The following is a 24,518-nucleotide window of genomic DNA, read 5'->3' on the forward strand; positions in this document are numbered from 1 at the left end:
TACACTTTCTCATGTGGTAATTATGGTATTTTTTTTAAACACCAATATTAGGCCACAAGTTATCGAATTAATGTTAGATCGTTATCAGTAACTTGCATTATCCAGCTTCCACTATAACAAAAGCAATGGAGTTTCTGTTAATTGAATTTCTAGTTCATAATATACACTGTTGGCCCATTTGGGAATTTTGTTATTTTAGTTGGCTTTTTGGCTATTTTGTGAGATGGAAAAAAGTCGTGTTTGGGATGATTTGGCTATTTTAGTTGTAGTTGAATAGATGGTTGTGAGAGAAAAAAATGATTGGTTGATAGGTAAGATGTAACATTTTGTCTTATTGGTTATTTTAGTTTGTATTTTGTGTGTGTGTGTGTGTGTCCATTTTAGTCAAAAAAGCCAAAAAAGCAACATCCCAAATAGGGCCTGTATTTCACGAACCATGGCCTGTAAGGTCTTTGCATCTGGTATTGTGCCTTGAGCTGATGATGCTTTTTTAACCAAGTTCTACTGGCAAATGCTCTTCTGTCATTATGCTTCTCTTGTAGGTTGAACTCTTTAACGATGGTTGGTTGTTTGTAATTCATAATAGCAGCAGGGTGTCTCAATTACTGTTATTGGTAGACATCAAACTTTTTGAAGTTTAGCATGCATGTGTGCCATGTAATTTCTTCATTAAACTTTTGGCTGCTCATACTATGCTAGTTGTAGGGCTCTAGGGCATAACTAATATAATATAAAGCTTGGGTTATACTTGCTGTGATTTTTGATAATAATGTGAACTTACTGAATATGACTCATCTGTTTCATACCTTATTCCAATTTTATTAATATGCCCTCAGGGTGGTTGTTAGACTTGAAGTTGAAATATTACTTGGTATATCTATCTATACATAATGCTATAATGAGTTACTGAGCACTTACACTAGCCAAGAGGCATGTCAATGATTGCATTTGGTTTCTTCGCACTGAGTCCCCAACAAAGGCCAAAGTCTTACCTCTAACAAGCTCCAAGAACTGAACTTTGTTGAAGAGAGGTAACTCACATTCATCTGGTTTCCACCTCCATTTCATAAATTCTGTGTCTGGTTTCCCAAACTTCATGCAGTTTTGTAAATCATCAATCACATATTTAGTCTCATTTGTGTAGTAAGGTTCCTTGGGATATGGAACCCAGTTTCCATTAAATATGTGACACTTCTGATCCAACTTAACATTTGTTGAATCATTGGTTGGATTCTGGGGAGAATGCAAAGCCAGGGACAAATTGTTTTCCTGAAAGAGAGGGACTGAGCTATTGATCTTAATCTCTACTGACTGTGTAATGAAGGGTGAGTTGTTATATAGATAGAGAGGGATTGTGGTGAGAAGAATTAGGATTAGCATTGGGAGGATAGCCTTTTTGGAGCTGTTGAGAGCTGTGCTCTTCCCACTGGGAAGCTCCATGGTATTGATCTTCATCTGAGAATAGTATGAAGTAGAAGCTTTACATTTGGTCTATGTATAGGTTTACTAATGTCCGAGATGAGTTTATATGGTTGAAATTTGGAATGTATTTTATATGAAATGTCATCTAGGTTATGAAGTTAAGTGCTCTTGGAATTTTTTTCCAAGGCTGGTTTGGAGTGAAAGCAAACAATTGTCATCATGATATATTATTGAAGGCAAAGTTGGACATTATCTTCCTTTCCCACTGTTCATTAGAAATTTATTATAGTATGTTAATAGTTTTTTCAATGTAGAGAAACCCTTGCATGCTCTAGAAGATTAAATGTAATGTTGATACTTGATACCATTAAATGGGTATTTCAATATTTGATCCATTCATTGACATTTAAATTAAAATATTCATATACTTGAGTGGTTTCATTATATGTACAACATGTATTACTGGTTGCAGTTCAATATCTATCATTTTTCTGTCAAATGAAGATGTTTCTCTAATTTTTCTAGAAGCAAGATTTGAAGTACTGGGATGCTTACTAATTCTAATTTTAGGTATATTGCATGTGATTTTATGTAAACCTCTATGATCACTGATCAGGTGAGATGTCCCCAACATAAGGTATGAACATGTATGATGAAGAGCCCTAATTTCTTACTTATTAAACAACAAGGTTCTGTGAATGCAGTGAATTATGATGGAAGTGTGTACCTACTAATTATTAGTCAAGATTTTTGTGACCAGCTTTTTTGATGTGCAGTTATTACAGACATCAATCATTTTTGTGTCCACCTCATGGCTAGAATTGCCAATGTTTCCTATAATCTGAAGGTGTTTTTTTGGTGGTGTTATCTACATAGCATAACTTGGTGGCAAAGTAGTTGATCATTACGATGCCTTGGCCACCACTTTTTTTAAAGGTTACGACATGACTTTTCATGTTAATATAATCATGATTTGTCCAATGAAGCTATAGCATTACCAAATTGGCATCAATTTAACACTATGGTTACCATTTGAATATGAAGCGTCTACACCTACCAATTTAACACTATGGTATAAGTTTATTGAGGCGATTAATAATTTTTTTAAACTTAGCTTGACTTGTTCATATGAAGAGCTAATATTGAACGAGTTTTCCTATGGTCATAAGCAGAAATGTTGATTTGGTCATAAGCAGAAAGATAATTAAGGGTGGGACTCATGTTGATTATGTTACCAACCAGATTACAAACTATGTAATGAGTATTGTTAATAAAAAGAATAAGAATGCTAATCTCAAAGCCCACGCAGTGAAGAACCATCTATGGGTTTTTGTCAATGCTCTTATTGACAACCCAGCTTTTGATTCTCAAACCAAATAGACTTTGACAATTTGCCAAAGCAGTTTTGGGTCAAAATGTGAACTTTCACAGGAGTTCCTGAAGAAAGGTTTGTTCTATTATTTTGGAATCTTTATTATTATTATTATTATTATTATAAATTTTAAAAAAGAAAAGCTGTTTACTCCTTTTGTGAGCGTAATTTTGATGCTTTTGTGGTCAATTCTCCTGCAGTGACCATGTCTGGAATAGTGGAAAGTCTCTTGTCATGGGCAAATTTTAAGCAGAGCAAGGATCTTAAGAAAACTGATGGGACAAAGAGGCAGAGGATAACTGGGATTACCAAACTAGAAGATGCTAATGATGTCGGAGGGAAGAGCTCTGATAAATGTACCTTGATTTTGACAGAAGGTGTTTCAGCGAAGGCACTTGCGGTAAGTTGTCTAGCTATTTAAGTAGTTTCAGTTGAGTTTGTTTTTTTTTTAGAGTTTTTAACTGATTTGAGTATATACAGATGGCACGAAAGGATATATGAATTTTGGATTAGACTGTTATAGGTTGTGCATCAAGGCTAGCTATTTTAACATAATCCTTTTAAGGCTAGCTACATTTTAAAAGCTTTGGGAGGTTTCTTTAAATAGTTTGTGGGTGTAAATTAGTAAAATAAAGTATGTAGATAAAAAAAAGGATTAGACAAAATAAAGATTACTTTTTTTGTATTTTAACTAGTAAAAAATGAAGAGTATGGTTGGAGTTGCTCTTAAGGACCATTAAATGTGTTTTGCTTTTCATTGGTTACTGAATGCATTTATTTCTGGGAATTTTGCACTAATTTGGCACATTTGCTCAAAATAAAATAAGGTAACCTCACTATGGACCTTAAAATCTTCAAATTTCATGGTCAATCATTGTGATGCAGAGGACTACATTGTTGGATGTTTATGTAAAATTAGTTGAAATATGTGTAGCATTGGATCCATGACTTTGGGTTCCTCATGTCCTAGTAAAAAATGCTTGGACAATGTGGGTTTTGTTGCTCTGCTCTTTCTTTTTTAAACTTGTATGGTGGAATTTTATGCTTATGGGTATTTAGAAACTTTAATTTTTATAATGAGTTGATTTGAGGAAGGGAATGATTAAGTGGTTTTGTATTCTTCACAGTGTTCTGGGAATTATACTTGGAGGTGGAGTTGGGACTCGTCTTTACCCTCTTACAAAGAAGAGAAAACCAGCTGTTCCTTTAGGAGCAAATTATCACCTGATTGACATTCCAGTCAGCAATTGCCTGAACAGCAACATATCAAAGATCTATGTTCTTACACAATTCAATTCTGCATCTCTAAATCGTCACCTTTCACGGGCATACACAAGTAACATGGGTGGCTACAAGAATGAAGGTTTTGTTGAAGTTCTTGCTGCTCAGCAAAGCCCGGAGAACCCCAATTGGTTCCAGGTAGTATACAATCTGAACTCTAAACCTTCTAGTCTTATACTGTGCAACAACTTTTCATTTTTGTGAGATTCCATAATATTTAATACAAAAGTCAATACTAGACCTCATTCTCTGTTTCTATACTTGAATTGTCACCTCACCTTTCTGTGCCATTTGCATATGAACAGCTACAGCTCTAATTCTATAAGTTCATTTTTGGTTCCTGTGGTTCAACAAATGAAATTATAGTTCCACATCGAAGGCTATTCATAATTCTGAAAGTCCTTTGTTTGGTTCAATATTATGGCTGACGTGTTCTTCAATCAGGGGCCACAATATGTGTGCACTACTTTCTGGACCTTTGTTTAAACCAACTGTAGTGGAGTGCAGTAAGTGTTGATCTGTGCCCTTACATTTACTCCTTTCCTACACTTTTCTCAGTCATATTAAGCTGTGTGTGATGCCTGCTGAAATTTTGCATGATATCAATGGAAGTCCTGATAAATTCGGGCTTACATAGTAATTAGGTGCACAGTTGCAAGCATGTGGCTGAGCTGAAATATTTCTATTGATAATTTCAGTGTTTGTAGAATACTAACTTATATTAAAAGCCTATAGTGTGCATGTCTTAATTTATCCAGAACAGGTTGTATTTTTGTTCCAGTTGATTTTATCCAGAACAGGTTGTATATTTGTTCCAGTTGCTTTCTAAACTCCTCAATATGTTGAACAAGCACAATTAGGTGGATGATGAAAACTAGACATGCACAAACCTTTAGAAAAGCGTGAGAGACATGCAGAGTTAGACAATAAATTGCCAAATTTATTTATTTATTTATTTATTATTATCATTTTTTAATCTCAAAAAAATGTGTTTTCCTGTGATGTAGTTGCCTTCTATGTTGCTTGTGCAAGGAGCACTGCCAAATTTGTCAGCTCCTACAGCCTTATTGCAAACTGCAGATACCCACTCCTCCCATTTGATGCAGCCTCAGGCTTCATCTTATGGATCTATACCACCTTCACAGATACCTTCTTTGGGAATGTCTCCATCTCCTGGTAAAATCACACCATCAGCTTCTGTTTTTGTTTCCATTCACTTGAAATTTTCTTCTATATTTTTGTCATGTCCAATTCTATGGTTTCAGGGGCATTCATGGGGCAACAATTTCCCAATAATATGCCATTTCCCAGGTATTGTTGGCTGTCAATTGAAAAACCTTCCTTTCTAGAATATTACACAAGGAGGATATTTTTGAAAAAATTGTCTATGCTGCTATGTGACTACAATTATTAAGGAACTCACCATTTAATCAATTTGGCCTTTATTTTGAAATTGAATGCCCTTACCAATGTGCTTTCAAAATATTTATTTACACTTCATGAACTCAAAATGAAGATAATAATGTACAAATTTTGATGTGTGGGTAGGGAGTTTTATGCATGTACACATTGTGTCACTTCTGTTTTCGGTTGTTTTCTCTCTCTCTCTCTCTCTCTCTCTCTCTCTCTCATATGAATCTAAATATGATATGATATTTGCATCCAAAAGAATCAATCCTGAACCTCAATTTTGTTCATTGCAGACCACAAAAAGTTGACACTGTTAGTAGAGGTAACGATGCTTTTGCCTCCTTGAACCCAATTCAGATTAAATATAATTATGGGTTTCCTGCAACTGCATAACACGAGAAAGGAAATCTTTTACCAATATATGACTTTTTTTTTGAATTGATACTTATAATCCTTTTGCTGTATAGGAATTTGGTTCAAGTTTCAAATATATAAAATAGCTTTATACATGATGATGGAAAGTTATCTCTATGATCATTCAAATTAGAACCTCAATTCAGAACTATTCTATAGCAGCATAAGTTAAATAGATGAGGTGAATATAAATTGATTGTGAATTGGCCAGACCCAAGTTTATTGTCCTAGACATTTCTGCTAAGTTTTATTTTTTAGTTTTTATTTTTGGTGAATCATTGATTATTCCCTCAATTTTCCCATGAATAACAGGAATAAATTGGACATAATAGATTTTATCATTATCTTTTTTCTACAATTTTTCCTTGCATTATCTCTCTTTTGTTGATAGATTTTGTCATTAACAGGAATCATTTCTGCAGAGAAGTTAAAAAAGGTTGTGTGAGACCAAACAGCTCCCGGCATTATCTCTCTTTTGTTGATCAAGGTGGAGAGGGGAATCGATCAGAACTAGTAGAACCTCATCTGGTAGTCCAAATGGACACAGAGAGTTCTGTACTGTACCAGAAAACTTGCCTCGACTATTGTTTTGAAAAACCAATAAAGGTGAGAAATTTATAATACATTCACATACGTAAAGAGCATTGCCTCGACTATTGGGTTCCAATTTCTCTATTTCGTTTATTTTTTAATTAATTTTATATATTTATCATGCTTCTCTGATAAATTTTCCAATTCTTTTTCTTTATTAGGTGCCTTACATCACTACTGCTTTGATGTATGCGAAGCTTGGCACGGAAGGCCGCAAGGATCTTTTTGATTGGCTATCAAGGCAACTTAGTGGATTAAGCAATTTTCCTGATGCTGTAAATCTGAATTATGTATTGTTTCAAATTGTTATGCGAGATGGATGTGACTTGTGAATGAAAACTTAGAATAGTAATATTGTGTCGAATGTTAATGAATTATGTATTGTGTCGAATGTTAATGATTCAATTAATTTGAATGATACTTTAAAATTATAGGTTTATTATGGATTTAATGAATTATTAGGAATTACAGGTGTATTGTTTTCTTGCTTTGACGACCAATTTATTAGTCGCGACAAATAAATAATTTTTTTTCGCAAAAAATGACAACTGCCGACCAAGAGTTTTGGTCGCAAAAAATACATCTATTGCCGACCAAAACAGCTCTTGGTCGTGGAATCTCACTTTTGCCGACCAAAAGTTTTGGTCACGAAAAGTAACAAATGGCGACCAAATTTTTTGGTCGCGAAATGTGATAATTGGCGACCAAAAAATTTGGTCGTTGAATGTGACAATTGGCAACCAAACCTTTTGGTCGGGAAAATATCACTTTTCGCGACCAAAGTATTTTGGCGACAAAATAAATTAGTCGCGGTAATTAAATATTTAGCGACAAAAAATTTAGTCGCGAAATCCAACTTTTGCCGACCAACCACAATTTTGGTCGCGAATTACTTTTGCCGACCCTCAATTGGCGACCAAAGTAGCGACCAAAAAAATTGGTCACGGATAACTTTTGCCGACCAAAAATTGACTTTTAGCGACCAATTTTTTTGTTGGCAAAAGTGTTAATTCTTGTAGTGAAAGCAGAAGAGCTATTCCCAGACTTGGACTTCAACAATGTTAGAATAGAGGAAGACGATGTGGCCCAGACCCCCTTAGACGAAGGTGTGAACGAAGAAGACCTTGCTTCGAGCGAGGAAGATTGATGAAATGTAAATTTTGGCACTTGGCTTATAAATGGAATTTTTCTTGGTGTTTTGAGTGTTGTTGTTGTTTTTTTTTTTTTTTTTTTTTTTTTTTTTTTGAGAGTGTAATTTCAACAGCAAACTTATGTATAAATTTGTGAATAAATAAAATTCTGAGCTGTGTTTGTCACACTGTGGCCTTTATTTTTGCAAATTTGAGAAGAATGAGAATGGTTATTCAAATAAGGTTTTTGTATAAATTGCAGTGAAAATTGAGAAGTAGGGAAACAGTCTGACTTGTAAGAAAACCACAATGTAGAGTGGAGTTTAAAATGTGAGAATGTCAAAAAATTTGAAGTTTCAAATCACGACCCAAAAGGGAGTCAGTCTGGCTTGTAAGGGTCCCAAAAAGTGAAGTTTTAAATCACGTTGTAAGGGTGTTGACAAATGAAAGGTTGGGTTGGGAAATGAAAGTTAAAAAATGTAAAGAGTGTTAAGAGGCGTAAAAACATGGACTTGGAATTTGACTAAGTATGGCAACTATGCCACAATCATGAAGTTGCAAGAATGGCCTTGGCCGAGTGCTTCATTCGTGCTCAGTTCGGGTTGAGCCACGATTAACTCGGTCGGGCTGTCTCTTCAAGTAACTCAGTCTGGCTGAGCTTTTCATGCTCAGTCTGGCTGAGGCTGTTTACGCTCAGTCTGGGTGAGGCTTTAAAAGACTCAATCTGGCTGAGCTCTTCATGCTCAGTCTGGCTGAGGCTTTAAGTGACTTAGTCTGGCTGAGCTCTTCATGCTCAGTTTGACTGAGGCTTGTCATGCTCAGTCTGACTAAGGCTTTAAGAGACTCAGTCTGGCTGAGCTCTTCATGCTCAGTCTGGCTGAGGCTTGTAACTGAGTGCTGCAATCAAGACGTTATTCAGGTACCACACAGATAATTGAGATATAAGATTGTTGTCGCGTAAAGTGTAGCCCATTTGATCATAAATTTACATCATATGAGAGAAGAAGAAGAACATTCAAGTGTATAGATTGCCAAAAAAGAAAATACAATAACTGGTCAATACAAGAATGGGGATTTATTGAAAATAACACTTCAAGTGTTCGGCGTTCCACGGATGTGGGAGGTCTTAGCCTTCCATGTCCTGAAGTCGGTAAATGCCCAGACGATGTTTGGCTTTAAAAATGTAAGGTCCTCCCCACTTGGATGCCAGTTTGCCCTCAGTCGGATTTTTTGTGGCAAGGGTTGCTTCGCGCAGAACAAGGTCCCCCACAGCGAACTCCCTCGGTCGGACTTTACGTTTGTAGTGTGTTCTCATTCTCTGTTGGTATGAAGCCCGCTTGACAGCAGTGGTCTCTCGGAGCTCTTCAATTAGGTCTAGGTCTGCCCAACGCAGCTCCTCAGTTAGTTCTGGATTCGGATGTAGAATTCTTGGGGTTGGTAGACCGATTTCCGCTAGGATGACCACCTCAGCGCCGTATGTTAAGCGAAAGGGGGTCTCCTCAGTAGGGGTTCGAGCGGTAGTGCGGTAGGCCCAGAGTACATTCAGCAATTCCTCAGCTCAGAGTCCCTTAGCAGCTTCTAACTTAGTTTTGATGATCTTGAGAAGAGAATGGTTGGTAACCTCAACTTGGCCATTGGCTTGGGGATGACCTGGGGAAGAGAAACATGGCTGGATTTGAAGTTCTACACATAATTTCCTGAACTTGACATTGTCGAATTATTTGCCGTTGTCGAAGATGATGGCTTGAGGGATGCTAAATCTGCATACGATCGACTGCCAGATGAATCTGGTTGTGTTCCGCTCCGTAATTATGGCAAGGGGTTCTGTCTCCATCCATTTAGTGAAGTAATCAATGGCGACAATAGCGAATTTGGTTTAGCCTCGGCCAGTGGGTAATGGGCCAACTAGGTCGATCTCCCATTTGGCGAATGGGTAGGGCCTGCAAAGTGTGATCAATTATGTAGGAGGAGCATGGGGGATATTGGCAAAACACTGACACTTATCATATTTAAGCACGAAGTCTATCGCATCTTGATTGAGAGTAGGCCAGAAATAACCAGTGCGAAGTATTTTGTGGGCTAGGGCCCGGGCGCTCGAATGATTGCCATAGATACCCTCATGGACTTCCCTTATCACGTAGATTGCTTGAGCAGGATTGAGGCATTGCAGGTACGGACGTGAAAAATCGCGTTTGTATAAGAGGTCGCTGACAAGAATGTTGTTGGACGACCGGCCCCTGACTTTGGCGGCCTGCTGTTTGTCGGCTGGCAGTTCCCCCATTGTCAGAAATAAAAAGATGTCGGCCGCCCATTGTATAGGTTCATTTTGGAGGAAGTAGACTTGCTGCTGAGTTGGGGAAATGGCAGGGTGGGCCAGGTACTCGAGGCGGACACCGTGGCTAAGGTCTGACTGGTCTGCCGAAGCTAACTGAGCCATTTCATCTGCTTTGGAGTTTTCCGTCCGAGGGATGTGTTTGATGTGGAAATTATTGAAAAGGCGAGCGAGAGGGAGTGCGATAGCCCTATAAGCCCGCATTGTGTCTTCCTTGGCATCAAATTCTACCGTGATTTGTCCGACAATGAGCTGGGAATCATTGAACACTTGGATGTGGCTGACACCAATGTCTCTGGCGAGGCGAAAACCTGCGATCAATGCTTCATATTCAGCCTCATTATTGCTTGCGTTGAACAAGAAGCAGAGAGCACATTTGAAATAACCACCCTCAGGAGCAGTGAGGATGAGACCAGCTTCATTGTCTTCTTTGCGAGATGATCTGTCGACGTTGAGGGTCCAAGAGTGGGGGTCTTCTAGCTCGGTAAGGGGTGGCGGGGGCGGAGGAGCTGTGGTTGGAGTGGGATTAGTGAATTCCAGGATGAAATCGGCAACAGCCTGCCCTTTAATCGCCGTTCGAGACCGGTAGGAGATGTCAAATTGGTTGAGCTCGACCGACCATTGCATAAGTCCATCGGAAAGCTCTGGTTGTTGCATTATCTTCTTCAATGGTTGGTCAGTGAGGATCACTATGGAATGGGCTTGGAAGTAAGGATGGAGTCGTCTGGAGGCGGTGACCAAAGACAAGGACATTTTTTCTAACAATGGGTAATTTTGTTCCGCACCTCTGAGGCCCGACTGATGTAGTAGACCGGTCATTGGACAGAGCTGTCTTCCCTGATGAGTGTTGCACTGACTGCGGTGTTTGACACGGCTAAATAGAGAAAGAGGGGTTCGCCCGTGATTGCTTGAGAAAGTAGGGGGTTTGGCCATGCACTGTTTCAACTGCTGAAAGGCCTCTTCGGATTCTGTCGTCCACTCAAAAGTTTGTCAAAAAATTTTGAAGAAGGGGAGGCACTTGTCCGTTGCGTGGGAAATGAAGCGATTGAGGGCAACAACTCGGCCAGTAAACCTCTGAACTTCTTTAACCGTTCTGGGTGACTGCATTTCAATTAAGGCCTTGATCTTTTCGGGGTTAGCTTCGATGCCCCGCTGACTGACCATGAAACCCAAAAAATTTCCAGATCCTACGCCGAAGGGGCATTTCTCCAGATTGAGCTTCATTTAATGCTTTCGTAGGGTGGTGAAGGTCTCTCGCAGGTCGACCAGAAGATCAGTGGAGAACTTGCTCTTTACTAGCATGTCGTCGACGTATACTTCCATGTTCCGGCCTATCTGGTGATGAAAGACGACATTGACCAACCGTTGGTAAGTGGCTCCAGTATTTTTCAACCCAAATGGCATCACACGGTAATGGTAGGTTCCCCGGTCGATGATGAAGGAAGTGTGTTCCTGGTCAGACGGGTGCATCAGAATTTGGTTGTATCCAGAGAAGACATCCATGAAACTTAGCATTTGATGGCCGGTCATGGCATCAACCAGCAGATCTATTCAAGAAAGAGGATAATTGTCTTTGGGGCAAGCTCGGTTGAGGTCAGAGTAGTCGACACAGAGTCACCGTTTACCATTGTTTTTACGAACCAGAACCAGAACCACATTTGACAGCCATCTGGGGTAGTCCACATTTGTGATAAACTGTGCCTCAAGGAGCTTACCTACTTCAGAAGCAATAAGGTTATTGCGCTCCGGGTGAAAGATGCTCTGCTTCTGGCGGATGGGTCAGAAATGGGGTTCAATGCTGAGACGGTAGGTGATGAAGGAGGGGTCAATACCTGGCATGTCGGAGTAGGTCCGTCGTTGTGCTTAATCAGGAGGGCGGTGAGGTCGGCCTTGGCCTGGGAGGATAGTTGGCTGCCGATCTTGGCAGTTTTTGCCGGGTTGGTGGGATCAATGAGGACCTCAACGAGCTCTTCCACTGGTTCCCCTCTGACCGGCTTGTCCTCGTCTCTGACGTCGAGTCCTTCAATGATTATAGCCTCCTTAAGCTTGACTTCTTTAAGTGAGGCAACATAACACTTTCTGGCCACGGTCTACTCTCCCCTCACTGTGTCGACTCCAAGATCAGTGGGGAACTTGATGGCAAGATGGAAAGTGGATGTGATAGCTTTGAAGGCATTTAGGGCGGTGCTGCCAAGGATGATATTGTAAGCAGAGGGGCAGTTGACAACAAGGAAGGTGAGTAACTTTGTGGTCTGCCGCGGGTATTCGCCGATTGTGATGGGAAGATCGATGGAGCCGATGGAGGTCACCCGGTCTCCAGTGAAACCAACCAACAAGGTTTGGAGAGGAGACAGACTTTCTTCCCCGATCTTGAGCTGGCGGAACGCATTTAGAAAGATGATGTCTGAAGAACTGCCATTGTCGACGAGGACCCAACTGACTTTGTAATTGGAGAGGAGGAAAGAACTGACGAGGGAGTCGTCATGGGGGTAACGGATGCCTGTGCAGTCAGCTTCTGTAAAGGTGATGGGCTTCATCCACTGCTTGGGCAGTTTGGGAGGGCGGTCTAATGTGGCAACTTCTTTGTCTAAGCCCTGTCTTATTTTTCTGAGTTCTGCCCGCTGGGCTGAGCGAGATGGACCTCCACAAGCAAGCCCGCCGGCTATGACTCTGATTTCTCCGACAGGGGGGGCGGGGTTACCTTGTGCTCGAGGTTGCTGTGGGGGGCGATCATAGCCAGGGTTAGGTTGTGCTGGTTGCCAGGGAGGAGTGCGCCGGCGGTTGTTTCTGATGGGTTCGGTCCTTTGCCTTTGCTGAGGGCGGGTTTCCGTGAACCAACTAAGACGTTCCTAACGTATCAAGCCCTTGACCTGATCTTTGAGGTTAACACACTCCTCAGTATTATGACCGTGGTCCTAGTGAAAACGGCAATATTTGGATTGATCTCACCGATTGGAAGGAGACCATGATGGTTGGGGCCATTTCAGGGGGTAGTCTCGTTGGATTTGATTGAGAACTTGTTCCATGGGGAAATTAAGGGGTGTGTACCATTCGAACCGGCCGGGCAGTCGGGCAGGTGTTGACTGGTCGGCTCGGGGGGCTCGGTCGGTATATTGAGGTGTTTGGTTATTGTACTGGGTGTTTCTAGTTTCTGAGTCCTTTCTCTTCTCTCTGGAGGTCAGGTTTTTGGCTGTAGGGTCTTGGCGAGCGGCTAGGGAATCTTCTGCGTTAATGTATTTTTGGGCTCTGGAAAGAAGGGTTGCCATGGAGGTCAGGGGGTTTTTTGAGAGGGAGAAAAGGAAATCAGATGATCGTAGGCTGACCATGAATGCCGTGAGGATGACCTTGTCATCGTTTTCCACCACCTGTAGGGCTTCAGTGTTGAAGTAGGTGACAAAGCTGCGCAGCGACTCCCCCTCAGTCTAACGGATGTTGAGGAGCTGGGTTGCCGGATGCCGCTGGCGCTGGGCTCCAATGAAATGGCTAAGAAAGGAGTCACTGAGGTGCTGGAAAGTGGAGACAGAGTTTGCTAGTAGTTGACTAAACCAGAGTCGAGCCGACCCCTTGAGTGTCACGGGGAAAGCCCGACACATGATTTCATCGGGGAATGCATGGAGGATCATGAGGGTTCTGTAGGTCTCCAAGTGATCGACTAGGTCCGTTGTACCGTCAAAAGTGTCGATCGTGGGCATTTTGAACTTAGGAGGTAGAGGTTTGTCCTTGATAGAGGCAGCAAATGGGGAGTTGGCTGTGGTAGATGGTTTATGCTGTAAGTTCTGCATGACCCTTTGGAGTTGGAGCTTCATGGCTCGGAGTTCTGTGTCCCAGAGAGGAATGTTGTCACCACCGGAAGGCAGCGGGGCCTGCACGCTGCTGGCCTCTCCTTCAGGGGTTGGTGCCGGGATCGATGGATGTTGGCCCCGGGGTGGCAGGTTTATACTTGGGAGAGGGGGTTGCAAGCCTTCCAAGTTGGGTGGATTAAGCTGCTGCATAGTATGGCTCGTGCCTCGTTCTTGGTTGGGTGGGATATCTGGAGGTGGTGGAGGAGGCATAGGAAGGTTTCTTTGGAGTAAAGCATTAATCAGGGTTTGGTTTTGCTCGGCCAGGCAGTTAATGCTGTTGGTGAGCTCGGTGAAATACTGTGGTGGGTTATTTGGTTGGGAGGGTCAGCTTGATGATCGGGAACATTGGGGTGAGAAGCCATGGATCTAGTTGTGACCATCCACCTTCATAGGTGATAAGAAGAGGTTATCGGGAGAGGGTCTCCGGCGACAATGAGCACAACTGGCGCGCGGAAAAAAAACTTTCCCACAGACGGCGCCAGCTGATGATACTGCGGGTTCCTGATGGAACAGATCGGACTGATCCACACTTCCCAAACCGGTGTCCGAGTGACCAAGCCCACAGGGGAACCTACACAAGAGTTCAATGGGGAACAGGGAGTCCCCCAGCGAACCCTCCGACGAGCCAGTTAGAAAGAGAGGTGGTATGTAGAGATAGATTAGAGATAGAAAGCTTAACCTTCTTCTTTTCTTCGACGTTTGCTTATATCCTCTGGTAATCATTTCGTTGTCCCTTCCGGCCTGTCACCTTGGCCGAAAGTCTACGCTCTAACTTACCTTGTTCATGGTGAAGGCGTCCCGTACCAACGGAGAGGGGTTATCGCAATAAATGCTGTAAGGGGCTTCATTAATGGCGATGTGCAGTGACAATAACTTTGCAGATCTTTGTCTGCTTATATGGCTTGCCCTTCTCTTGCCATGTGTCTCGATGTTATTGGTTCTTATTGCTACGTGGGGCTTTAGCAATGTTGGGCTTTAGTATTTGAGTTATGTATTGGGCCCTAAATGGTGGACTATAATCTTTATGGGTTTACCCATGTCAGAGATGATGATGATGAGTCGAGTCAACTTAATAGTTTGAATATTCGGTCTCAAAATATTAGAGTTTTATTTTATTTTTTATTATTTTAAAATAGGATGAATTATACTAGCAGTCCTTATAATTTAGGACTTGTGTCACTTTAATCACTGACTTTTGAATTGTGATATATTTAACCTTTAATTTTGAATCTTGTTTCAAATAGAGACAATTAAAGATACTTTATTTGTAAACGGTCTATTTTAAAAGCAAAGTCGTCATATAACTTATTTTATGTTGGTTAACTTATATTTTGTTTGAAATGTAATGACATTTTTTTTAATGGATAATGCGCTACTTTCTTGGTTATAAAGTTCGGTTTAGTTTGGTTTCGTTTGGTTTTCATAAATTTTTTTCAAATTTTTTTTAAGAAATTAAAAATTTATTTGGTAAAAAAAAAATTTATACACATTATTTTTATATAATTTTATCTTTTGAATGGGTAGAAATAATTTTTTAAAATAACTTTTTGTTGATATTCATTAGTTTTTCTTCTTTCAAAAGTTAAATATGATGACAATTTTGATATCATTATTAAACAAATCCATTAAATCAAAAAATATATAATTAAAAGTATTTCATATAGTAAACATATCGATTATACATTAAAAACCTAATAACCATCCATTACATGATAACCATAACAAAAATATTTGTTAACAACAAAAATAACCATTTATTACGTGATAATCATCCAAAAACATTAACAAAAATAACCACTCATTACATGATTATCATCCAAAAACATTAACAAAAAAATATCATAAAATGCTTCATGAAGATTTTGTATCCTTATGTTGTGTTTAGTTGGGAGATTTAGGAAGGAATTTAGAAATGAAAAGAGAAAAAATATATGAAATTAAGTAAAATATAGATATATTTTATTTTTATTTCACCTATATTTTCTTTTTCTCTTTCTAAATTTTTTTTCAAATTTTATAATCAAACACAACATTAAATTACCTTTATAAAATATTTAATGATATTTTTTTTATAATCCATAACATTACTCAATTGGAATATTGCTAAACCAGCGGTAAAATTCCCAAAGTAGTGGTCACCACCGGCATAGAAAAATCACATCGTGTGAACAGGTCTACCTCTACCTAACTCACAAGTGTATTTAAATATGAGTAAAAAAATGTAAAGTAAAACATTTTTAAATTTATATATTAATGGGTAAATTACAATCACCTCCTTAAAATTCACAACTACACTGGCCTCCCTTCTGTTTTTTTGAAATTACACCGACTTTCCTGCGACTAACAGCATTAATGAGAGGGTTAGTTTAATAATTTTAATATTAGAGATATTTTTGTTGATAACCATTAAATATACAATTATTATTTATTTTATATGATATTTGGTTATGATTCATTTTTTTATTTATTTATAGTAATGATTGAAAAAATCTATTTATAACATTTGTAGTAATCAACACAACAAATGTTATAACTTATATACATTACACATAAAATGGTGTATATTTTAGAATAAACTATTGTTATGACAAAAGTGATGATGAAATAAATTAAAAACTTATAATTACATAAATGTAAGATAAGTTTTTTAGTAGTTTTTAATCTATACTTGACATTATATAGTTCAGTTGTTTTCTAAAAAATAAAAATAAAATTGATGAGGTTCACTATCTAAACTAATAAAAAATAAATTGGGACACTAAATGTATTTATTTGAATAGTATTAAATAATATTTCTAAATAGTCACATGGTTTAACTATAAAAATATATATATATATATATATATTTTATTGCTTTACATATATACATGTTCATGTATTTCTCATTTGGTTTCAATAATTTATACTATTTGTTTTCCTAAAAAATAATTAATTGATTTCTTTTATTATTAATTTACAGATAATCACTTCAAATGTTATACAAACGAAACTGAAATATCCCTATGTACTAATCTAACAATTAACAATTAACAATTAACTTTTGTCAAAAAAAAAATAATAAAATAAAAAATAAATAAGAAGAAAAAAACTGTTAGTCAAACTAACGGTAAACTCGCAGATTGAGAAAACCTGCAAATTAAAAGTAAACCTCACAATGTAATTTCAAAATGAAGAGGAGAGCACAGTATAATTGTGGGAAATCTCAAGAATAGAAAAATGCAACTTGTACTTAATTATATATTTATATGGGTGACTTCTACCTCCCTCAGATCATTGCATTCTTAAATATTAGGGAAAATTACATATACCCCTCGAGGTTTGACTAAATTACAAATACCCCTGAGGTTTGAGAAATTACAAATTCCCCCCTGGATGCTATATTTGCATAACAAATTAGGGGGTAATTTGTTATGAAATTTAAACCTTATGGGGCAAATTGTTATGAAAATACAAACCTCAGGGGACGGGATGTAATTTTCGAAACCTCAAGGGGTATCTGTAATTTAACCAAACCTCAAGAGGTATATGTAATTTGCCCTAAATATTTATCAAGGTTGTTGTAGAGTCTGTCCATAAAGACATTCCACTAGTTTCACACTGAAGGTCTTGTTCACATGTTCTGACTGACAATAGTTTACATCTCTTTGTATATGTTGTCCCTACTAATCTGGAGAAAATATTAAAGATTGACCTAGAACAGCAAGTCAACCAAGAAATGTATGCATATATATGTGTTTGATTAGGGCTGGATCCATGTCACAGCTAAACAATAGAAGAGACAGAAAGAGAGAGAAAAAGAAAGAATGAGCCAGAGAGAGGGAGAGGAGGAGAGTGGAGGAGGGAGAGTGGAACAGAAGCTCCAGGAGCTCCATGAGGCGATAGTTGAAGGGAATAATAAATTAGAAGCATTCAAAGAAATATTGAATGAAGATCCAAAGATTCTTGATAGGATTAAGGTGGGTTGTTTCATTCACACTCCTCTGCACGTAGCAGCGTACCACGGGCATTTAGAATTTGTCAAAGAAATTCTAAAGAGAAGTCCGGGGCTTGTTGAAGTGCAGGATTCGCGACGATGGTCTCCTCTTCACGTGGCATCCGCTCGGGGCCATCTTGACATTGTACAGGCACTTGTATCGGAGAATCCGGATATGTGCACAGCTCTTGATGGAGATGCTAGAACCCCTCTACATCTTGCAGCCATGAAAGGTAAGAAGGAGGTGTTGGGCAAGTTGTTTGAAGCCAGCCTCTACGGTCCCCATGAGTTGATGAATGTTAAGGATGTTGCTGGTAACACCATATTGCATCTAGCTGTCAGGAATAAAAAATTGCAGGTATGCCAATTATTAAGTTTGTTTTAGATTGGGTTCAATGCATTTCTTTTTATTAATTTTTTACAGAAAAATGATTTAGAACATTAAAAGAAGAGCACTAAAAGAGCATTAAATTGTCTTTTTCCTCTTTGTGTTTTGTCTTTTTCCTCTTTTTTTTCTATTTTAATTTTTTTTAGGCATGCCACGCCATTAGAACTGCTTTTAGTAGTCTTATTTTAGTGATATGTATCATAGTTGTTTTTTACGAGTTACTTTTTAAAAAGAGTCTCACAGTTTTTCCAAATGCCTCTTTAATTTTCCTCTAGGCATTATTGAAGTTAATGATTGGTCAGGACCGGCTCTGAGTTCGTTGAGGCTTAAGGCGAATTTCAGAAATGGGGCCCCTTTTAATATTGAAAAAAAATTTATGAATAAAACGATAAGTTACAATTTTTTTATTTGTTTGTAACTATAAAAAAATTTACTTACACATATAATCATTAAAATTATAAATAAAACAATTTAATAAAACAAAATTAGAACAAAAAAATTAGGAAAAAATTATTCAATTAAAATTGATAAAGACGTTGGTAAAAAAATTTGAGCAAAATTATTTATTCTACTAAAATCTAATAGATAAAGAAGGTGAAAATAAAAAATAAAAAATAAAAAAATAGGGCCCATATATTGTATGTATTATTTTTCTTGACCCCAAATACTTTTTTTTTAATATATATTTTCATTTTAATAAATATGGACCAAACTACACTTATAAATAAATATGGAGTAAATCATACATGGACCCAAAAAAACATTTTGGGACCCTTTAAATTGATCCTAAAATCCAAAAAAAAAAACATTGAGCCTATAATATTTTACCAAATTTAGGGATCCTATTTTTGGGCCAAATTTAGGGGCCCTATGTTATATATGTTTATATGTTTTATCAAATTTAAGGGCCCTATTATTTTTTATTTATTTATTTATATATTTTCATTTTAATAAATATGGGCCAAACACATTTATAAATAAATATGGGCTAAATTATACATGGGTCCAATAAAACATTTGGGGCCCTTTAAATTGATCTAAAAAAAAAAATGTTGAACCTATAACAATTTTTTAAATTTGGTGGTCCTATTTTTAGGCCAAAATATGAGGCTTAAGGCACAAGCCTTACCTGCCTTAGGGCAGGGCCGGCCCTGTGATTGGTGAATATATCATCGATGTTTCTGCGGTGCTAAATAGTATTTCTACCATAATCAAAATTTGAAATTTCCATAGTGCTAAATAGTAATGAGATTATTAGTAATAATTTTTGTGTTAATGTTACTGGGGTGTTTATCCTACAAAAAAATTAAGGTTTTACAAATCAAAATTTAGGAACAAAATTATTTTTTAAGGATAAAATATTTTTGTTGTGAAAAGTGTTTTCATTATATTTTTAGTAACAAAAATTGGACATTACTGATTAACTATTATCTTTTTGTGACTAAATTTTTTGTTTCAAAAAATAAACTATTTTGAGACCAAATTATTTTGTTCCTAAAAGTTTATTTATTATTGACATTTTTAAAATTTTGTCACTAAAAGTCTTGTTTTTTACTTTTCGGGAAATTTTTTTAGCGATTATCCTCACGACGAAAAAAATTGGTCCTTAAATGTCTTTTGCAACAAAATTTTCACTTTTGGAGACCAAAAAATTTGGTTTCTAAAACTTTTATATATTGTAGTGTTGGTTTAGTTATCCTTAATGGAAAAATAATGAAATTGGAAATATTTTGAACCTAATTATTTATTTATTTTTAATTTTTAAAATTTTAACATTCTTCGAAGAATGTGAGATTCTCATTGTAGAGTGAGGAAATTAGATTCTTACTAAATTTAGGAATGTGAATAGATAATCAGAAATCACTTTCTCATTTCAATATGTTCCAAACACTAAAATCATGTTAATTCAGCGTTACATTCTCAATCTCCCGTAAAATTACTATCATTCAAACATGACTTAAAAGGTTTTTTTTTTTTAAGTTGGGAGCCACGACTTCCTTGGCCCTAGTGTAGGCTTTGTATGGAGCTCTGTTCAATCATTTACCCAAAAGAGTAATTCTATATATATATATATATATATGGGAAATTGCTAGCTAATTGCTTCCAATCTAATGTTGACATTGGAATATAAATACTGCAGGTTGTGAAATATTTGCTTGACAAAATAGAAAAAGCAGAAAAGACAGAAAGCAGAATAAATGCAGTAAATGCAGTAAACAATTGTGGGTACACAGCATATGACATTGTAATGGAAAGTAAAAATGACACGCAGGAATTGAAAGACATTAAAGTCACCTTTCGAAAAGTGAAAGCAATGAAAGCCAAAGATCTTTCTCAAGGTGAATGGTTGTCAAAAAAACGAGACATATTAATGGTTGTGGCGTCACTTATCGCGACAATGGCTTTCCAAGCTGGGATCAATCCTCCAGGAGGTTTCTGGCAAGACAATACTCCTCCACATAGAGCAGGGGAAGCTATAATGGCTTATAACTATCCAAATACATATCCGTATTTCATTCGTGCTAACACAACAGGATTCGTTGCATCTGTGAGTACAATCTTATTGCTCATAACTGGGTGGCCGTTCAAGAAAAAGTTTTTCATGTGGCTTCTGGTCGTGATCATGTGGGTGACAATTACATCAATTGCTTTTACTTATGCATTTTCGATCGTAGTTGTCTCTCCAAAAGGGGAAAGGGAACCACTTTTTCATACAATTGTAGTTGGAGCCATAGTGTGGTGCTGTGTGATGGTGAGCCTCCTCATAGCTCACACAATTCGCGTTATAAATTGGTGGTTGAAGACCAACAAAGGAATAAATGTTTGGCCACAGATTAAAGAGTTCTTCAAATCCAACACAAGTGGACAAGGTACAAATTCAAGTAATGAAGGCCTACAACAATCAAGTAATGGTGAAGTTCTTCAAATTCAACTCAAGTAGACAAGGCATGCAACAACAAAGAGGAGATATAAATTCATTTAATGGTAACCATTCTACCGTTTGAGCTTTATGTTTAATGTGTGAGTTTCTATTTTTAGAAAGAGAAATGTTTGAGAGCTCTAGGGAGATAGCTGTAATAGCTCTAATTTGTGCGTGAACCCTATTTGATGTGATGCATTGGCTTTGTTTTGTTTTTTTGTTTTTTTTTTGTTTTTTTTTTTTGGGGGGAGGGGGGGTTTTGATTTTTTACATCACTAGAGTTCAATTAGAGTTCTGGTTTTAGGGGAATGAATCACTGTTGTTTTAGAAATTTACAATGTGGACCCTTTAAAATGGTCCACATCTGTAAAAAGTTGTGTTTTTCTATGATGAATGTTATGATTGTTTGTGATGTGTGTTATGACATTTTGTAGTAAAGTTATGAATGAATAATGAATTTATGGTGTGCATCCAAAAATTAGGGATGATAATGTTGTGACACTTTGTAATTTTTGTTATGACACTATAGAGTTTTGTTATGATATTTTTCAATGACAATATTTTTTTTAAAAAATATATTATATGTACCTTATTGAGAGTGCACATTATAACATCTCCCATAAATCACTATCGAATACAAAGAATTGAATATAGACCAAAGAAAGAAAGAAATAGAGCATATGTCGATGAAAAAATTAACTGAAAAATTAATTATGAGAGTTTCTCTTTTTAAATATTAAATTATGCAACAAATATGAGGATAGTGTGAGATATTTTGGAATAACATGAAAGATGGGCGTTTTGGGAAGGGGCTTTTTTTTTTTTGTTTTATTTTGTTTTGTTTTTAGAGAATTTTTTTTTTAATTTTTCAAAAAGTTTTAAGTTTCTAAATTCAGCTTGATAAGGAAAACAGGAAAATTATAATTTTTTTAAAAAAAAATTTAAAAATAATCCAGAAAAGATAAAAATAAGCCAAAATTAATAATTATTTTTGGCTTATTTTGGTCTTTAATGATTTTTTTTTTTTTTTGCAAATTTTCAATTAAAAAAAAAGGAAAAGAGTACTTTTTAGATTCGTCTTGACAAGACAGATCGAAAAAAGTAAAAAATTTTGACATAATTTTAAAAAAAATGCACTAAGGACAAAAATAATTCAAAAAAAGAGGAGGCTTTTTTTCTTTTTCTTTTTTTTTCCTGCCAAAATGATATTTAGAATAACATTAAACATGCCCATAAAATTATAGGAATTAGAACCACACATCACATTACACTTTTTATTTATTTATTTATTTTTATGGGAATCACATTACACTTTATACCTTAAAAGATGGATATAAAATATTCACTCATCACATATAGATGACATAAATAAATAAAAAAATCATTAAAATAAAACCAAATATAAAATGAAGTTTAAATAAAAAAAGTAAAAAAAAGTGTTCCATGAAAGGATATTGTAAGCAGAGGGGCAGTTGACAACAAGGAAGGTGAGTAACTTTGTGGTCTGCCACGGGTATTCGCCGATTGTGATGTGAAGATCGATAGAGCCGATGGAGGTTATAGTGATCCCGGTTGTCCCTTTACTGTTTTGTTGTATTCCGGACTCGATTCTGTGATGTTGGTAGTGGTTCACCTTGTTGTCGTCCCTTAATTCCGCTTGATTGAGTTTTAGGATGTTTTGGGCGGGGTTGTTATAGGTTGGTTAGGCCTTGATTTCAATTCCTTGTTGCCCAGTTTTTAGGCGTTCCGCTCGAGCGGGTCTTCTTGCGCTCGAGCGGGGATTGCACACCCCCAGTATTTCGTGTCCCTGCAAAACTTTTGCAGGTGTGATTTTTACGCTCGAGCGGTGGCGCGCGAGCGGGTTTGTTGGCGTTCGAGCGGGTAGTACCTTTGGGTGTAAGTTCTGGGAGCAGGAAATCTGCGCTCGAGCGGATTGGTTTTCGCGCTCGAGCGAGTTTGCTTTATTCTTGTGTCTTGGCGCTCGAGCGGGTCTTTTTGCGCTCGAGCGGACCTAGTTTTTGTTCTTGACGCTCGAGCGTTGTGTTTTCCGCTCGAGCGAGAGTGTCGTATATCAGTTGGCTATGAGGCAGTTTTAAATCACTTTTTCTCATCCTTTATCTCTCTTACTTTTCCGAAAAAGCCATTTGAGAGCCTCTCTCTTTAAAACCTTACCTTCTCTCTAGATATTGACCTAGCTAGGGTGCTTTCCTCACCTTTGGCCTTTACAAAAGAGTTGTTGATCGTCGAGGGCTATCTTTTGATCCGAGAAACTCGTGGTTTGGAGCAAGTTCGTTTTCATCATCCTCTTCGTTGGGTGTCATCTTTTGAGATAGGGATTCCTACTCACTCTTATGGTCTTTGACCTAGATTTTAGTTGTTTTGATAAAGTGTTGAACTTGGGAAATTTTGGGACTTAGGGTTTCAAAATGTGTAAAAAGGGTTTTGTGATTTTGGTCTCATAACTTGTATTTTGGGTTTCAAAATGATGATATAATTGTTGGTTGGTGATATTGGAACCTTCGGGTTAATATCGAGAGTTGGGGGTAAAAGCCCTAATTTGTTGTTTAAAATTAATTGGTATAATTAATTTGGGAAAATTGTGAACTTATGGAATTGAGTTGGAAATAATGAAATTGGCTCATTATGTTGTGAAATGATGGAGTTGGATTTATAAATCGCTCACTTTTGAAAACATTGATATTTTATCTGTTGGAGCTTTTATTATCTGTTTAGAAATAATTGCTTGGGCTATCGGTGGAGGGTAGTTTTGATTGTTGTAGACAATGCATGATGATTAGGCAAACTAAAACTAATCAATTGGATATGTCATAGAGTATGGCAGTTGATAGAATACATTAATGTTATGTATTGATTGATTGTGTATATGACCTTTGTGTATATATGTATTGTGTGTGTGTGTAGGAGGAGATAGGGGATGTACTCCACGGTTTAGGGGAAGATAGGAGATGGACCTCTAAACTGGATGTTATTTGGGAGGAGATAGGGGATGGACTCCACTGATACAGCTCATATGCTTGTCAGATAACGTGTTGATACAGCTCATATGCTTGTCATTGGAAGTGTTGATACAGCTCATATGCTTGTCATTGAAAGTGTTGATATAGCTAATATGCATATCTGTTGAAATGTGGGTACAGCTTGTATGCTTACCTGTTGAGATGTTGATACAACTAGTATGTTTATCTATTGTGAAAATGAGAAATGTTTAATTTGAGTCACTGTCTCATATAAGTGGTTGGCCAGCTTCCGAGCCATTGATGTAAATTGTGAAATTGATAAGAAATGGTAACTGAAATGAAACATGAACGTAGTGGTCATGAGATGGAAATGGGTTATGAATTGGTTTATGAAAATTGAACATTTATCAATTGCTAATATCTTAGTCATTGCTCATACTGTGTTTAGCATATCTCTACTGGGCA

At 37.2% G+C, this 24,518-nt stretch overlaps 2 protein-coding genes across 3 annotated transcripts; both read left to right on the forward strand.

The window, feature by feature from the left end:
- The first annotated feature begins 2,933 nt into the window (after positions 1-2,933).
- On the forward strand, positions 2,934-6,927 carry LOC114267660 (uncharacterized). 2 transcript variants are annotated; one of them, XM_082868006.1, is made up of 7 exons: positions 2,934-3,194; positions 3,922-4,213; positions 5,083-5,251; positions 5,341-5,386; positions 5,779-5,807; positions 6,307-6,505; positions 6,652-6,927. In XM_082868006.1, exons 2-6 carry the CDS (start codon positions 4,136-4,138, stop codon positions 6,342-6,344), a joined length of 360 nt encoding a protein of 119 aa, XP_082724132.1. In that variant the 5' UTR covers positions 2,934-3,194; positions 3,922-4,135; the 3' UTR covers positions 6,345-6,505; positions 6,652-6,927. The 2 variants fall into 2 exon arrangements, with proteins under 2 accessions (XP_082724132.1, XP_082724131.1); XM_082868005.1 differs by lacking the exons at positions 6,307-6,505; positions 6,652-6,927 and having other exon boundaries at positions 5,779-6,256.
- A 10,551-nt stretch (positions 6,928-17,478) lies between these two features.
- On the forward strand, positions 17,479-21,496 carry LOC114267645 (uncharacterized). Its single transcript, XM_028208697.2, has 2 exons — positions 17,479-18,125; positions 20,296-21,496. The coding sequence occupies exons 1-2, from the start codon at positions 17,598-17,600 to the stop codon at positions 21,094-21,096; spliced, it is 1,329 nt and encodes a 442-aa protein (XP_028064498.2). The 5' UTR covers positions 17,479-17,597; the 3' UTR covers positions 21,097-21,496.
- The last annotated feature ends 3,022 nt before the right edge of the window (positions 21,497-24,518 follow it).

Source organism: Camellia sinensis, chromosome 5, assembly GCF_055761805.1.
Source record: "Camellia sinensis isolate YWXY chromosome 5, ASM5576180v1, whole genome shotgun sequence".
NCBI classification, from domain to species: domain Eukaryota; kingdom Viridiplantae; phylum Streptophyta; class Magnoliopsida; order Ericales; family Theaceae; genus Camellia; species Camellia sinensis.